Source organism: Canis aureus, chromosome 3 (assembly GCF_053574225.1).
Source record: "Canis aureus isolate CA01 chromosome 3, VMU_Caureus_v.1.0, whole genome shotgun sequence".
In the NCBI taxonomy this organism is placed as follows: domain Eukaryota; kingdom Metazoa; phylum Chordata; class Mammalia; order Carnivora; family Canidae; genus Canis; species Canis aureus.
The window spans coordinates 60,117,510-60,134,545 of record NC_135613.1 but is presented as its reverse complement, the minus strand read 5'-3'; the positions used below and the strand labels follow the sequence as shown (position 1 = coordinate 60,134,545).

The following is a 17,036-nucleotide window of genomic DNA, read 5'->3' as shown; positions in this document are numbered from 1 at the left end:
GCCTCTCTGAAGGGAAGGTCATCGGTTGGCAAGCCCTGTCCATGCTCACAGGGCTTCCAGTCAGCACTCTGGTCTCTCATTCTTAAATAGATTGCACAGCACAAAGTCTCCAAACATGTGAAAAAAATCTTCTAATGCAAGAAACTGGCACCCAGAAAGAAACTTTGAAGAAATAGAGACAATTCTGGGAGCAGAAGAAAATTTCAAGACAAACTTAAAAATAGTAAACATTCTCAAAAGATAAGACATATTCTATGTCCAAAAACCACTAACAAAATGCAAGAAAAGAAAAGAAATAAAGTATTCAGATAACTGAAAGAGCTCTTGGAAACTAAACAACTGGGAGGGGAAAATAATGTTGGCAGAAAGTAATAAAAGATATATCAGAAGCATGGAGGTTCAATCCACGAAGTCCAACAGATATGTATTCCATAAAGGGAAAGAGAAAATCAAGAGGAAAGAAATTATCAAAGAAACAACAGGAAAATTTTCTTGAAGTTTTCATAATGAAAGGGGCTGCTTACTGTCCAGCAATGTTAATGCAAAAAGAAAAAGAAAAAAGAAAAGAACATCACATCAGGATACACCATAACAAAATTTCAGAATATCTGCATAAAGAGAATATTTCCAGCATTTTTCAGAAGAAAACATATCAAGAATCAGAATTAAAGACTTCCCAGCAACAAGTCAGAGAACACTAAAAACCAATGGACTGTACTCACTTGAAGAGTGAACGTTAGGTATGTGAATTAGATGCCAACACGTTCTCATCTGCCTGAGATGGGAAGTGGCCTGTTTGGGGAAGGGAAGGAGACCTGGCCTGCTCAGCTGTTTCTGGGCTTCTCTATTCTGAGGGAGCTGGGCTATACAGCCAATGGTCTGCAGTGTCGGGAAGGCCTGCAGTTGTCAGGGCTGGCCTCTACCAGAAGGGAAACCCAACTGATGGGGGTGAGAAAAAGCCCAACCGTGCCTGCTCTTGAGAGAATATCCTACTGCGCCCACATTTTGAAGAAATGTCCTGCAGCTCAGAACTAACAGTGATAAAAAGGACTTTCATTTTCAAAAAAAAAAAAGACTTCCCAGCAACTAGATTCTAGAAAACAATGGAAGGGTGCCTCTAACATCTAACGTTCTAAAGAAAATTTATATCAGTCTGACATTCTAGAGACACACTCTCAATCAGGTGCCGGGATGGAATAAGGACATTCTTCGGCATGAAAATATCCAAAACATTCATTTTCCTCGCACCCTTCAGAGTGTCCGTTCCCATCTCCCTCAGCTGTGTACATGTACATGTGCTCTAGTTGGCCATATCCACAGCAGTTCATTTCTGCTGGGCTAACTGCTTCCTGTGCCCTCCCTCCCACACCCTCTGTGCTATCCAAATCCTACCTATTCTTCAAGACCCAGAGGAAGCCCCACCTGGCTGAAGCTACCGAGGCAACCCATCAGCTTTGGCTCTTCTCACACTCTGGAATCCTCAGTGTACATTTTGCCACTTGCCTTGGTTTTGTTTGGCATTAATTTCTGTACAAGTTTGAATTCCCCAACAAGATTGGAATGGCATCTTATCCATGCTTCAATTTATGGTGGCAGGCAAATAGCAGATGCCCAACAAACATGGGATGTTTATATTGGGGTAATTTGGGTAACCCCAAATGACTCCTGATTCAATTGTCTTTTCGTGATACCCTTCTATCCAAGATACTCTGGAGTTTCATTTAAAAAAATCACTTTATAAACTCTCAAGAATTTCAAAAATAAGAAAATCTCCAACTTTGCAAGGACAGCAGTAACTTGGAGGCTGACTTCCTATTATATATTCAGTTCAATAATGAACAGTGATTGTGTTTATTCAAACACTACAGATCATGATTGCAAAATCAAGTTAACCTAAGGGGAAAAAAAAGCATATCATGACACACTTCATGGCAAATGTTCTTTTCTGTTATTAATTAAATGATGATACAAGCCAATTCATGCCACGTCTTGCTCTTGTTTTCTAAATTCTGTGGAAACAGAAACAGGCTTCGACAGAAAAGAGAGAGGAATGAAGAGCCTTCTGCTTCAATTTTTTCTTTTTATAACGTTTTCATCTGCATTTCCTACAGAACAAAAGATGGACACTGAAGAAAACATGCAACTGGCACAGGTACTGTCTCAATACATGTTAATAATGACTATCAATGAAAATTAACTTTACTGATTGCCTTGGAACCTAAAATGGCAACAAATTCCTACAAAAGATTCCTGTACTTCCCCTTAGCTCTGAGGACACCAAGTAACCGAGTGTGGGGTGGAGGGTGAGTGGGGTGGAAACGGAGGACTTGCTGCCACTTCAAGCAATGGGTCCGAGTGAAGGCAGAGGCAGGAGAAAGGGGACATCCCTGGGAGAAATGGGGATCTCTCCATTTCTATATTTCTAAACATTTCTAAATCATTTGGGAATTTCTGTACCAGCCAGGAGGTCCTAGCTACAACCTTAGATCCTCTTACTCCTACATGCATGAAAAATACTTTGCCTTGAAGATTTCTTCTAAAAATCAGTCCAGTGAATTTGCCATATTTGGTTAAAATAATTAAATTTGCAAAATAAAAAAACACACATCTCTTCTAGAATTTGTTTCAAGGAAACATCAAAATGAAAGTAGCAGCAAAACTGTGTGAGATATGTGATCTTTAACATGTAGAAGCAGCTGATTGTCTTCTGTAAAGGTTTGGAGTTTTATGGGCTGTATGGTGTAGATAATTTTGGTCACACAGTTCAGCTACTTCCTGGAAATGAAAAGGCAGGATGACTCTTCCTTTCTTCTTTCCTCCTCACTCCTTCCCTCCCCTGAATCCTGACTTCTTTCTCCACCACACCCACCCACCCCCCCACACACACACACTGCCAAAAAACATTTCAGGCAATTTTGTTTTGTCCTGAGATACAGATTTGTTGTCCTGTAGTCTGTACCCTTTTTTGTCTTTTTGGTCAGGCGTATCTCAACCAGTTCTACTCTCTTGAAATAGAAGGGAGTCATCTTGCCCAAAGCAAGAACAAGAGTCTTTTAGTTGGCAAAATTCGGGAAATGCAAGCATTTTTTGGATTGACAGTGACTGGACAACTGGACTCAAACACTCTTGAGATCATGAAGACACCCAGGTGTGGAGTCCCTGATGTGGGTCAGTATGGCTACACCCTTCCAGGGTGGAGAAAATACAACCTCACGTACAGGTAATGCTTCTGCACACTTATTTCCCCCTCATCCCAAACACAGGAACATGATCTCCAAGGAACAATAATAATAGTTTATTTTATAGAGCACTTCCCTGGTGCATGGCCCTTCACAGATCTCATTTATTCTATCCAGTCTTACCAGCGACTGGCTCTGGCCGATATGCTTTAATCTCTAGCCTCTGCCACTTGCATATATATTCAAGACAAGAAGCACTGTCAGATGGCAGCACAGGCAGATGGCTGAAGATATGGCTGGAGTATGCTCAAGTACAACCAGTTCATGTTAGCGACACTTCTGGGTCAGAGTCATCAAATTTCAGATGGACCCGGGGGTGAACTGGGGCCTTTGCTCCCAGGCACCTCAAGGAAAGGCTCATTGGCAGAAAGATGATGATGTGCGCTTCCGGCCTGAGTCGGTGGCCTTGACTGTTGCTCCCAAGCCCTACTGGCAGACACCGAAGGGTACTTCTCATAGCTCTTCCTTCACTTTATTGAGTCTTAGGAATTAAAAATAGCTTCAGCAAGATAGGGAATATAAACCAGAGGAAAATCTTTTCCTGAGTAACTAACTCTTTAAGGCTCTCAAGAGAGACTCTTAATACATGATGCATGTGTAAGACTGATTTCCACAAGCCATCTGAGAAAGCAGATCTCCATTCTATCGAGGATGCATTGATAATACATTCACGTACACAGCAAGCATGTACATGTGATTAATGCTCTCCTACTCAGAATATGATCTTAGGAAAGTCACTGAACCTCTTTGATTCCCATTTGTTAAAGTGAGGGGATATACTACCTGATCAGGAGGGCAGATGCAGGATTGGATCATACAGAATATGTAAAAGTGCTTGATTGAAATCGTAAGGTATTATACCAATGCAAGAATAGTAGGATACTAGAAGTTACTGCAGCACACAATTGATAAGAAACCATCTTCTTTTTGTCTGTGTGCCTACATGCATGTGTAACCCCCAAGTGATCTGTTTTTTTTTTTTTTTAAGAATTGTAAACTATACTCCAGATATGGCACAAGTGGATGTGGACGAGGCTATCCAGAATGGCCTAGAAGTGTGGAGTGGAGTTACTCCGCTGACATTCACCAAGATTTCCAAGGGGATTGCAGACATCATGATTGCCTTTAGGACCCGAGGTAAGATTTCCAGCAGAGATAAAAGAACAACTATTTCCATCTCAGGAGATATGAAGAGGCTGACCTTTTCCCTCCTGTGAACTGTATCTCAGTCCACGGCTGGTGTCCTCGTTATTTTGATGGCCCCTTGGGAGTCCTCGGCCATGCCTTTCCTCCTGGTCTGGGTTTGGGTGGAGACACTCACTTCGACGAAGATGAAGATTGGACAAAGGATGGAGCAGGTGAGCCCAGTTTTCTTCATGAAAAATTTTTATTATTCTAAGAAATCCCTGAAATAGCTTTGCAATGAGTTGCTTTTCATCTCCCAATTTCCCCACAGTTTGCCATATTCCAAGATGACATTGATGAAAGTGTTCAATCTATTCAGATAATTGTGCTTGTACAGGTCAGAGCCTTAACCACCCAATACCCTCATGAAGGTGCTAATCCTTCTATGATCTGAGCATTCATTCATACACCCACAATGCCTGAAGGTCCACCATGTGCCTGGAACTGTGCAAGGCATTGGACAGACCACAGACTTATACTAGAAAAGTTCTAACCCTTCACGATCTTGTGTGATGTGAAGCCCAGACCACACCACACGCCCTACAAGGCAAAGTGTGCTATGTGTTGTACCAATGGTAAAAGTGTTCTGTGGCTTCAGGATTGAAGAAGACTCTAGGGAGGTGGTAATTCTGAGTTAGTGAATGAAGGGTGGTATGTGGGCTCATACCCATTGAAGGTTTATTTAAAGGCATGAACCTCCACTTCCAATACTTGCCCAATACTCCACTTCCAATATTTGGATAATCTTTATCCAACCTATTCCCTCAGACCAACTGAGTTGATCTTATTTCTTTTACTATGCCTGCCTGCACTAAAATAGGAAGTATTTTATTACTTTTCAAACAAAAACCAAAACTTTACTACTGTAAAAGTATGTGCATCCAACAAAGGAGCAGGCTCAGTAGACTCTCAGGTTCTCCCCACTCCATTTACTGTCCTTGACAACAGTCACTTTGGGTCTGGTGTCTGGTTTCCGGGGTCCCAGGAAAGCAGAGATTATGGCTCTCCTGATAGGTGATATATAAGATCACAGTTCAGTTCTGACTAAGTAACTCCAGATAGCCTGTGGGTCAGTTTCGTAGTTTCTGCAAATCAGCACATGATAGATGCTCTACAATTTTGGCAAATGAAGTCAATCAAAAATCCTTTACTCAGCATCCACCATGACCCAGGCTCTGTGATACAAACAGAGTACACAATAGTGTGCAAGACACAGATCTTGACCTTGAGGAGTTTACAGTCTAGGAGATACACACTCTCAAATGGCAATTAAAATCAGTAGACCAACAGTGGATAAATGTAGTAAATGTACAATGTAGTAAAGCAAGAAATTTAATCCAAATACAGAGGTCAGGGGAGAAAGTGATACCAAACCTGAGCCAAAGGCTAAGCAGGAACTCAGAAAACAAAGTGGAGTAGAGAATGTTCTGGATAGAATAGCCCAAACAACTCAAGTAGCAGGATTTTGGTGGAAATGGTGAATAGGAGCCAGACCACATAGGGTCTGAAATGCTAACATAAAGGTTAGAAGTCATTGAGATGAACTGAGTTTGAATTATCTTTTCAGAGTCACTTTTCCTTTCTTGTCCAAAAGCACACCCCGTGATACTGCCTGCCAGACAAGGGCATGAGCAAAGACCAGAACAGAAAAGCCTGAAGGCCATTCCATGTATGTTTTGTGCAAACATCATTGGACAAGGCTCCATCACAGGGGGCTCAGCCTTTTCCGTAGGATCTATAGGTTTCACTACAAGTCCTGGGACAGACTTTTCTATTTAGAAACCTACAGACTAGTGGGAGAGACAGAAAGATAAAAAGGTACTTTCTTTTTTTTATTTAATTATACAGAATTGTAATTGCTTTTATTTAATTAGTTTGGAGGAACTTTTTTATTTTTTATTTATTTTTAAAATTTTTAATTTTTTAAAGAATTATTCGTTTACTTTATTTTATTTTTTAAATCTTATTTAAATTCAATTTGCCACCATATAGTATAACACCCAGTGTTCATCACAGTACATGCCTTCCTTAGTGCCTATCACCCAGTTACCCTATCCCCCCAACCACCTCCCCTTCTGCAACCTTTTGTTTGTTTTCCAGAGTTAGGAGTATCTCATGGTCTGTCTTCCTCTCTGATTTTTCCCCACTCAGTTTCCCTCCTTTCCCTTATAGTCCCTTTCATTATTTTATATTCCATATATGAGTGAAACCATTGTCCTTCTCCAATTGACTTATTTCACTCAGCATAATACCCTCCAGTACCATCCATGTTGAAGCAAATGGTGTGTATTCGTCCTTTCTGATGGCTGAGTAATATTCTATAGTATATATAGACCACATCTTCAAAAAGGCACTTTCACCATGCATGATGAGACTTCTAACATGGGTAAGTTCAGGGGACTATGCCTTGTGTAGAAGGTGCATCTAACCGGTCTTTCATCCAAACAAACACCTGGATATCCAGCAACCATTTTTTTTTTCTCATTAAACTTTTGTTTTAATGGGCCTCAAAATTCTGTGACAGATTTTTGGTCAAGTTGTTTCCATTAAAAAGTACTGACTTTAAAAACTAATAACTTAAAACTGCCACACAGGCACAAAAACAACAGCAAAAACAAGTGGTCCATAAAACATTCTCCTTTCCTTCTGAAGGTTTTACGATGCATTGTTATCATTAACCAGTCTTTACTATTAAACTTAAATGGCCAATTGACACACAGTTCTGAGACCGTTCTTCCACCACTGATTAAGACTGGGGTGGCAGGTATTGGGGATAATATTCACTCAGCCTTCTGAGCTTTCTGGGCAGGCTTGGTGACTTTGCCAGCTCCAGCTGCCTTCCGGTCCACTGCTTTGATGACACCCACAGCAACCGTCTGTCTCACATCACGAACAGCAAAACGGCCCAGAGGAGGATAGTCAGAGAAGCTCTCAACACACATAGGTTTGCCAGGAACCATATCAGCAATGGCAGCATCCCTAGGTTTCAAGAACTTGGGACCATCTTCCAGCTTTTTTCCAGAACGACGATCTATCTTCTCCTTCAGCTCAGCAAGCTTGCAAGCCATGAGCTGTGACAATCCAGCACAGGTGCGTATCCAGCACTGATTTGGCCTGGATGGTTCAGGATACTCACCTGAGCCGTGAAGCCAGCTGCTTCCATTGGTGGGTCATTTTTGCTGTCACCAGACACGTTGCCATGACGAACATCTTTGACAGATACGTTCTTGACATTGAAGCCCACATTGTCCCCAGGAAGAGCCTCACTCAAAGCCTCATGGTGCATTTCAACAGACTTTACTTCAGGTGTAACATTGACTGTGGCAAAGGTGACCACCATGCCAGGCTTAAGAACACCAGTCTCCACTCGACCCACTGGGACAGTACCAATTTTGTAGACGTCCTGGAGAGGCAGACGCAAGGGCTTATCAGTTGGACGAGTTGGTGGCAGACTGCAATCCAGAGCTTCAAGCAGTGTGGTTCCACTGGCATTCCCAGCTTTACGGGTGACTTTCCATCCCTTGAACCAAGGCACGTTAGCACTTGGCTCCAGAATGTTGTCACCATTCCAACCAGAAATTGGCACAAAAGCTACTGTGTCAGGGTTGTAGCCAATTTTCTTAATGTAGGTGCTGACTTCCTTAACGATTTCCTAGTATCTCTTCTGGCTGTAGGGTGGTTCAGTGGAATCCATTTTGTTGACACCAACAATTAGTTGTTTTATACCCAGTGTGTAAGCCAGAAGGGCATGCTCACGGGTCTGCCCATTCTTGAAGATACCTGCTTCAAATTCACCAACACCAGCAGCAACAATCAGGACAGCACAGTCAGCCTGAGATGTGTCTGTAACCATGTTTTTGATAAAGCCTCTGTGTCCTGGGGCATCAATGATGGTCACATAATACTTGCTGGTCTTGAATTTCCACAGGGAGATATCAATGGTGATACCAGTTCACAGTCAGCTTTCAGTTTATCCAAGACCCAGGCATACTTGAAGGAGCCTTTTCCCATCTCAGCAGCCTCCTTCTCAAATTTTTCAATAGTTCTTTTGTTGATCCCACCACATTTGTAGATCAGATGGCCGGTAGTGGTAGATTTGCTCGAATCTACGTGTCCAATGACGATGCTGTTGATGTGAGTCTTTTCATTTCCCATTTTGGTTTAGGGCTAGCGGCGGTTTTCACACCTGTGTTCTGGCAGCAAACCCACTGCGAAAAAGCTCCAGCAACCATTTTTAAGCCCCCACTACTGATAGACCATTCAGTGGTCACCAGAAATAAAAGGTGGCTAAGACACAGTCCCTGAAAAGATGCATCACTTCATAAAAGAAATAGTCAGTGCCGTCCCTTATGTGCTATGACAGAATTAAACACTGAGACTATGGAAATGCAGAAAGGAATTTAACTCAATGAGGATAGGAATTGGGTGAAAGTGGGGGTAAGAGAGGCCTCAAGAAGGAGATGATTCTAAAAGGATTTCCTGAGCAACAAGAGGGAGAGCTCAGCAAACAGGGGGTGGGAGAGATAATATTCTGGGTAAATAGTATGGAGGTAGTAAGACATAGAGATTAGAAGGAACATGGCACAGATGAGACATGCAAATGATTCAGAATGGTTGGTTCATGAAATATGAAAATAAAATATGAGTCTGGAAAAAAGGCAGGGACTAGATCATGGAGGGCTATAGTAAGTAAGGTGTTTGGACTTGATCCTACAGCCAGTGGAGAACTTTTGAAGGATACAAGTAGGAGAGACATGATCGTGTACAGTACAGCCCAGCAACAACCAAAAACTGGCTTCTATTTTTTTAAATAATATCCATTTCTCACACACCTCTTTCCTGCCATTTGCTTGATCTGGATCATAGTTTTTCATGATATGACTAATGCCTATTACTAGTGTTGAAATATTTCCCAGATAAATGATGGTGCATAGAAGAATTATCCACTGTATGGCAAGACTTTCCATCTGACCCCTTAGTTACTTCTTTTTTTTTTTTTTTACAAATTTTTAAAAATTTAAAAAAAAATTTTTTTTATTTATTTATGATAGTCACCCAGAGAGAGAGAGAGAGAGGCAGAGACATAGGCAGAGGGAGAAGCAGGCTCCATGCACCGGGAGCCCGACGTGGGATTCGATCCCGGGTCTCCAGGATCACGCCCTGGGCCAAAGGCAGGCGCCAAACTGCTGCGCCACCCAGGGATCCCAATTTTTAAAAATTTTTTATTTATTTATGATAGTCACAGAGAGAGAGAGAGAGAGAGAGGCAGAGACACAGGCAGAGGCAGAAGCAGGCTCCATGCCCTGGGAGCCCGACGTGGGATTCGATCTCGATCCTGGGTCTCCAGGATCGCGCCCTGGGCCAAAGGCAGGCGCTAAACCGCTGCGTCACCCAGGGATCCCCCCTTAGTTACTTCTAATCTCAGATGCAACTGTTCTCCTTTTGATTGACCAACATACCCCTATTTTTTTCTGTTTTTGTTAAGGATTCAACTTATTTCTCGTGGCTGCTCATGAATTTGGTCATGCACTGGGACTCTCTCACTCCAATGATCAAACAGCTTTGATGTTTCCAAATTATGTCTCCCTGGATCCTAACAAATACCCACTTTCTCAGGACGATATTAATGGAATCCAATCTATCTATGGTAAGCAACATCATAAATCTGAATATATGTGAACGAAATAGGAAACTTTCCAGAAAGGAAGTGAAAAAAAATTTCTTGAAATAGCACCATGAAGAAAATATCCCCTTGGGTAAGATCCTTCTGTAGGTATTTCCACATGCCTTCTTAATTCACTGTGATATTTCTTTTCTCATCAAAGGGAGTCTACCTACGGCATCTGCTAAGCCAAAGGAATCCACTATACTCCATGCCTGTGACCCTGATTTGACTTTTGATGCTATCACCACTTTCCGCAGAGAAGTAATGTTCTTTAAAGGCAGGTAAACCCATTCCCTTAAACACCTCAACTTCCTATGAATATTCTTCTCTTCAAGATATCTGGAGATAAATAAGGAGGAAATTCACAGGGATAGTGAGAATGTGTCCCATCTCATTTTCATTTTATAACTGCCCGCACTCCTTGAATGTTTTACTACGTGTATATATCTCTTTCTCGTTTGATAAATTAATTTTTAAATGTTCTTAACCAAATTTTTTAACTGCTATTGGATAAGAAGGTGAGTAGAGTCACTTTCAGTGACTTTTTTGCTAGAATAACACACCAATCCCAGTGGTGCTGGATCTGACCTATACCATTTCAGGAACCAACTGTTAAATTTTGGGGAATTTTGTAAACCACTTCACAACACTTCTGTAGCTTGAAACTGGCCATGGTTGGAGTATTTACACCCTGGAAAATCAGCAAATGATAAAAATTAGGTCTTTTTCCTACCTATAGAGCCAGTTGTTAAACATGTATGAGCCGGCCATTCCATAACATTGCATCAACAAAGTGTTAGCTGTGGTGGGAACTCTCTTCTCCACCGTGTATAACTTACTGGACTTAGGTTGCAACATGATGTGTCAGTTGAGTATACCATACTATATTTTCAGAAAAAGTATTGGGACACAGACCATCTCACAAGCATACGGGGCACGAGAAAAGGATATTTGAAATCAGTCTCCTTCCACCCACAGTCTATCCAGCACTTGGATGACACGCTATCACTGCCATGCTCCACACAGCAGAGGCTGAGGCTACTTATCAGGGACATCAGAGTGGGGTTGCAAGCATGGAAAGGAAATGGGAAAAAAAGGACTTTTCGGGTCTCATTCATAGACTCAGAACTTTACATCCAGAGAGGGAAATCTGAGAAAATATGTTAGCATGCAATGATAACTTTATTCTAGCAAACATCAGGTCAAAAAGTTTTCTTAGATGTGTTACCTTGGAATTTTGAGTATTGCTGAATTGGCCAAAATGAGGCCACTGTGCACTCAGCTATGGGTAGGTTGCTACTCTAAGTTCGCAGGAGGGTGGACACAAAGGCATGCCCTGACCTTGGTAGTCCAAAGGGTAGGACTGGACTCACAACCATGTAAATTTGTTGAGGAAAATTGTGTGAATGTTCTAACTTATTTGAGGAGACTGCTAATCAACTAAACAAAAGGCAAGGTTTACAGTGTTTTCACTGCAATATAGGCTGTTTGTGAAAGTGTCTTTCGTTTCACACAGACACGTATGGAGGATCTATTATGACATCACTGATGTTGAATTTGAACTGATCTCTTCATTCTGGCCCTCTCTGCCAGCCGATATTCAAGCTGCATATGAGAACCCCAAAGATAAGATGCTAGTGTTTAAAGGTAATTTTTTTCCATCTCGATTTCTCTTCTGTCTCTGGATGTCTAAATTGGTCGGTGAGTATTTTGGGGCAAGGAACATAATATTCATGCGTGGGCCCGATGGAGAGTGCTTCTGCCCTGACTGTGGGTTCCTATCATAAAGAAAAAGTATCCAGGGATTCTTTAGCTGTGAAGACAAATATCATTCCAACTGCGTGGGAGCTAAAAGAAACCTGCATGGTAAAAACTAAAAAACTATCTTTTTTCTGCCAATTAAAGGGAACCCATCTGTCTTTTATATTCTCTTTTTACTAGGGTTGATTCAACAAATAAAAATACAAAATGCCTTAAATTTCAGATAAAATGCATAATTTTTAGCATAAGTATGTTCCTTGAAATATTTTAAATATTCTTACACCAAAAATAGTCATTATTTATTTGAAATTCAAATTTAACTGGAATCTTACATTTAACTTGGCAATACTACTTTTTATATAGATTTCATCACATTACTTGCCTTTGAGAATACTTGGGGGCTGGGGGATCCCTGGGTGGCTCAGTGGTTTAGCTCCTGCCTTCGGCCCAGGACGTGATCCTAGAGTCCTGGGATCAAGTCCCACATCGGGCTCTCTGCATGGAGCCTGCTTCTCCCTCTGCCTGTGTCTCTGCCTCTGTGTGTGTGTGTGTGTGTGTGTGTGTGTGTGTGTGTGTGTCTCATGAATAAATAAATAAAATCTTTTAAAAAAAGAGAGAGAATACTTGGGGGCTGAAATCTAGGAGAACATTTACAAACATAGTTGACTATTTTGTCAGAGTTAGAGAAATAATCCACTGAAACCAATTGACATGCACACTAGTGAGCATGCTCACTATTAACAGTGTATGTTGTTGGTGTCATTGTAATGATAAAACCAGTTAAAGAAGGCAGTAAGAATAAATGGGGACATAAGATTACTAAGTCCTGAGAGATGAGGTATCTATTTTCAAATTTCTTAAGACATCTCTTTTTCCCTCTAGGAAATAGATCAGAAGATAATCACTTTTTCTCTTCTTAGATGACAACTTCTGGATGATCAGAGGATATGCTGTCTTGCCAGATTTTCCCAAACCCATCCGTACACTTGGCTTTCCAAGAAGCGTGAAGAAAATTGATGCAGCTGTCTGTGACCACAGCACTAGAAAAACCTACTTCTTTGTGGGCATTTGGTGCTGGAGGTAAGTTTGCAGACAATCAACCTCTTCACTATATTCTGCATCACTTTAACATGGACAGAAATAGAATTAACATATAGTCCTCTTAAAGTCAATTATGTTGAAGCCCATCTCGGGTAGATGACATGCACCAAACAAAAGAATGTTTCAGGGAGTCCAAAGACCTTTCTCTAACATACAGATAAGATAAAATAATAAAGCTGGTGATGCCAACCAAATTGCTAATAACACAAACGTATCTGTTCAAAATCTGCAAAAGCTCTAAGCTGAACTCTTACTTTGTTTGTTTGTTTTTAATTTCAGTGTGCCTATCATACAGTGCAATGTTAGTTTCAGGTGTACAATGTAGTGACTCAACACTTCCTTACATCGCCCTGTGCTTATAAGGACAGGTACATGTCTTCATTCCCATCCCCTGTTCCTCCCACCCCCCACCCACCTCCCCTCTGGTGACCAGCAGTGTGTTCTCTGTAGTTTATAGGGTCTGTTTTGTGAGCCCGTACTCTGATTTGATACTCCCTCAAAATAGCATCAATCTGACTAATGATGTGGCTTTTTCCCCTCATCATTTCTTATTTTCAAGATCCTACAAATATTTCAGCCAAACATAAACTTTGACATGTTTTTCATTACTTTTAAAGCAATTTATTTGAGAGAGAGAGAGAGAATACAAGCAGGGAGAGGCAGAGGGAGAAGCAGACTCCCCACTGAGCAGGGAGCCCGATGTGGGACTCCATTCCAGGACCCTGAGATCATGACCTGAGCCAAATACAGACACTTAATGGACAGCCACCCAGGTGCTCCTGTTTTTCATTATTGATCAAATTAGTTTTCTTCTACTAGGGCTACTTTTTCTCCACATCCCTATTTGACTCCAAGTGGGGCAGTGGAAGGATTAAGCTTCCCCAAAACAAAGATCCCTTGGGAACTTTTCCAATCCCTGCATCCAGGTATGATGAAGTGACCCAAACCATGGACAAAGGGTACCCACGGAGGGTGGTGAAGTACTTCCCGGGAGTTGGTCTCCGAGTCGATGCTGCTTTCCAGCATAAAGGTGAGCATCAATGCTAACCCTGTAGGATACTTGCAAGACTTTCCTGGTCAGGAAAGAAGACAGCACAGAAATATAAATGCTTCCATTTTCATGTGATTCTACTATTCTCAAGTACCTGTAATAATATACTCTAGCCAGGCAGGCATTCTCACAAACTGAATTAGTAAGTCCTGAATTATTTATTCTGTTATACCATTTCAAGTATGTGCAAAAAGTACCAAAATTAATTTTGCTTATCATTGATCCAAGAGAGCCCCTAAAAGTGTGAAAACTGACCAAGCACATGAACTGGAGAGTGACTCGCCAACTATTATGTGTGTAGCTTACTCTGCACTTGGGGATTGTGTGAGAAATTACAAATTCTTCAGAGTTTCTGAGGCAGATGTCAGATTGTGGGTAAGAAACAGGAATCTCCACTTCAGAGGAATCTCAGGCAGTTTAATGAACCAACGCAACTACCGCATCTTCAGACTTGGACCACGGATGACAACCCAGGACATGGACTAAGCAGGAGTCTAAGAAGCTCTCTGCGTGACACACCATCTTTCAGGGCGGTGAAATCTCACACAAAACCTTAACACCTGAAACACACAGAGCAGAACAATGTGAGGAACATGAGGATGTAGAGCCCACCCCCAGGGCTGCTTCTCCCCCTTGCTAAGACACTGTTTTGAAACCTAGTTTGAGAGCCTCTGGCCTGAACCACAGTCTGGCTAGAAGGTGGTAAGCCCCTTGACATTCATGGTCACACTGTGGCTTCTTCTTTGGGGAAATAAAAATAACAATATTTCTCATGTGACAGTAGTAAAGTGTATGTAGATAACACACAAGTTTCTCTTCTCTCCATAATGTTCAATTATGTTATTCTATATGCATATAATTAACAAGTGTCGAATCATGATAGAGTTGTGCAAGTTAATTAATGGTGATTCTCTTTCTCTAGGATTCTTCTATTTCTTCCGTGGATCAAAGCAATTTGAATATGACCTTAAGGCAAAGAACATCACCAGAATAATGAAAATTAATACCTGGTTTCGGTGTAAAGAACCATTAAATGTATCATCTGATTTTAGTATCAGTGAGGAAGTCCACTCAGGAGGAGTAGAGACATTTTATCATAAGAATTTAAACTTGCTTATTTTCAATATTGTTCATGTGCTGAAAAAAATCTATAGTTATCAATAAAATTCAGAGACCGAAAGTAAACCCCCAGAGGTCTTTTAATCTGAACTCTGCTTCAAAATGTAATAGAACTATTCTTACACATAAACTGCCAGTCCTGGTTCTAGATTATCTTTGGAAAAAGAGTCCATGGATATACTGAGCTATCTGATTCTTTTTACAGGAAGTTATGATATACAAGCAAAACTCTTGCTATACTTTAACCCTGTTTTATGCTTCGTGAACTTGAAGAAGTAAGTCATGTGTCTTATAACAACTAAATACTGCAGGCATTCATTAAACCACTCGGTAGCATCCTATTTTGTCTGGACCTTTGCAGTGGGAGAGACTCAATAAACCGCATCCCTCATGCTCTGAACCCACTGAGAAATAATGAACAGTTGGGAGAGCAAAATGCCACCATTCTACTGATACAAGTTATATTATGGAATGTACCTGTGGGCAAGCTAGTTTCCTAATATCATATTCTAGAATAAGACATACTTACACACAGTCATGGGAAGAACTGGAAAGAACCAGGTGTCCACAAAGAATGTGAGCTTTCTATAGGCTGCATGGAGCCCAAAAAGAGAGAAAGAGGGTGGAGCTACCCATTTTCTGCTCCCAAATTGACCAATCAAGGAATTTATCTCACCTGCCAAAGAGGAGCGAGAGCCTAGGGAGATGCAACAGGTGTTACACAACAGGTGCTCCCCCAACAGTTAGGAAACCAGGAGGAGGAGGAAAGTAGGGTCCCTCCAATCTCCCAAGCATAGACCAGTGCATTTAACCATCCTTAGAGAGTTTAAGATCAGATTTTATACACTGATCTCATATACAAGAAATGAAGACTTTTCTCCCTGTGTTTGAAATATTTGAGTCACCTGAGCTGAAACCTATAGCTAAAAAGTTCCTGTCCTCTTTGTTACACCGAGTTTATTTGTTGAGTTTATAAACTCTTAATGGTTAGATTGTAACTTCCACCATCAAATCTAAAACCTTAGTAAGCTCTTCATGACTTTGCTGACCCAAAGCATAGGAGGTTGTCAATGGAACTTGATTCTGATGAGGTGATAGATTAAACAGGTGTCAGCTGATGGAAAATATACATAAAACATCTCAGGAACATATACATAAAAAAATCTATAATCACATTCCACACCTTAAGTTCATTGTTCCCAGATTCCTATTAAAAAGGATATAGAAAAGAGTTATTGCTTTTTTGAAATAGAAAGTAAATTTTAAGTACAGCTTAATACCTAGAGTATAGTAGATTGTAGGTTAGTCTTTATAAAAATTAATGCTGAAATAATAAAATATCCATATACACACACACAAAGAACCTCACATGGTTCACAAAAATTAACTCAAAATGAGGCTTAGACCTCAAGTAGAAGGATCAAAAACATAAAACCTCTAAAAGAAAATATTTTTAAAAATTTTGTGGCCTTAAATTAAGCAGAGATTTTGAGAAAGGACATAAAAGGCACAAACCATAAAACACTGATTAATTAAATTTAACCAATACTGAAAACATTTGTTCTTCCAAAAAATATTAAAATAATGAAAAGTCAAGCCACACATGGGGAGAAAGTATTTTCAAAACATATTTCTGATAAAGGACTTGTATCCTGAATACAGAAAGAATTTTTATAACCCAAAAAAGATGATGACAAACAGCTTAATTTTTTTTAATGGCCAAAATATTTTCTATCTGAGTAACAAATACGGAAAGAAATGCTCCACAGCACTACATACCATACCCAACAGAAAGGTTCAAATGAAAACACCAAATGCTGAGAAGAGGTAGTAACTGGAACTCTCTTGCAGTGAGAATTAAAAATCATGTAGCTCCTTTGGAAAACAGTTGGGCTAATCCTTAAATATTAAACAT

The 17,036-nt window shown here is 40.6% G+C and overlaps 1 protein-coding gene across 2 annotated transcripts; it reads left to right on the top strand.

The window, feature by feature from the left end:
* The first annotated feature begins 1,996 nt into the window (after window positions 1-1,996).
* MMP27 (matrix metallopeptidase 27) lies at window positions 1,997-15,187 on the top strand. Of its 2 annotated transcripts, XM_077893252.1 has the most exons (10): window positions 1,997-2,152; window positions 2,982-3,220; window positions 4,228-4,376; window positions 4,469-4,597; window positions 9,910-10,071; window positions 10,250-10,370; window positions 11,606-11,736; window positions 12,771-12,930; window positions 13,878-13,981; window positions 14,925-15,187. In XM_077893252.1, exons 1-10 carry the CDS (start codon window positions 2,051-2,053, stop codon window positions 15,164-15,166), a joined length of 1,539 nt encoding a protein of 512 aa, XP_077749378.1. In that variant the 5' UTR covers window positions 1,997-2,050; the 3' UTR covers window positions 15,167-15,187. The 2 variants fall into 2 exon arrangements, with proteins under 2 accessions (XP_077749378.1, XP_077749379.1); XM_077893253.1 differs by lacking the exon at window positions 4,228-4,376 and having other exon boundaries at window positions 4,422-4,597.
* Window positions 15,188-17,036: the final 1,849 nt, after the last annotated feature.

Bases quoted from the DNA above. Each gene is read 5' to 3' on its own strand.
- MMP27 (XM_077893252.1), top strand. From the start codon at position 2,051: ATGAAGAGCCTTCTGCTTCAATTTTTTCTTTTTATAACGTTTTCATCT. The intron at 4,598-9,909 runs GTGAGCCCAGTT...GTTTTTGTTAAG, and splicing joins TTGGACAAAGGATGGAGCAG to GATTCAACTTATTTCTCGTG. The intron at 12,931-13,877 runs GTAAGTTTGCAG...CCCTGCATCCAG, and splicing joins GTGGGCATTTGGTGCTGGAG to GTATGATGAAGTGACCCAAA.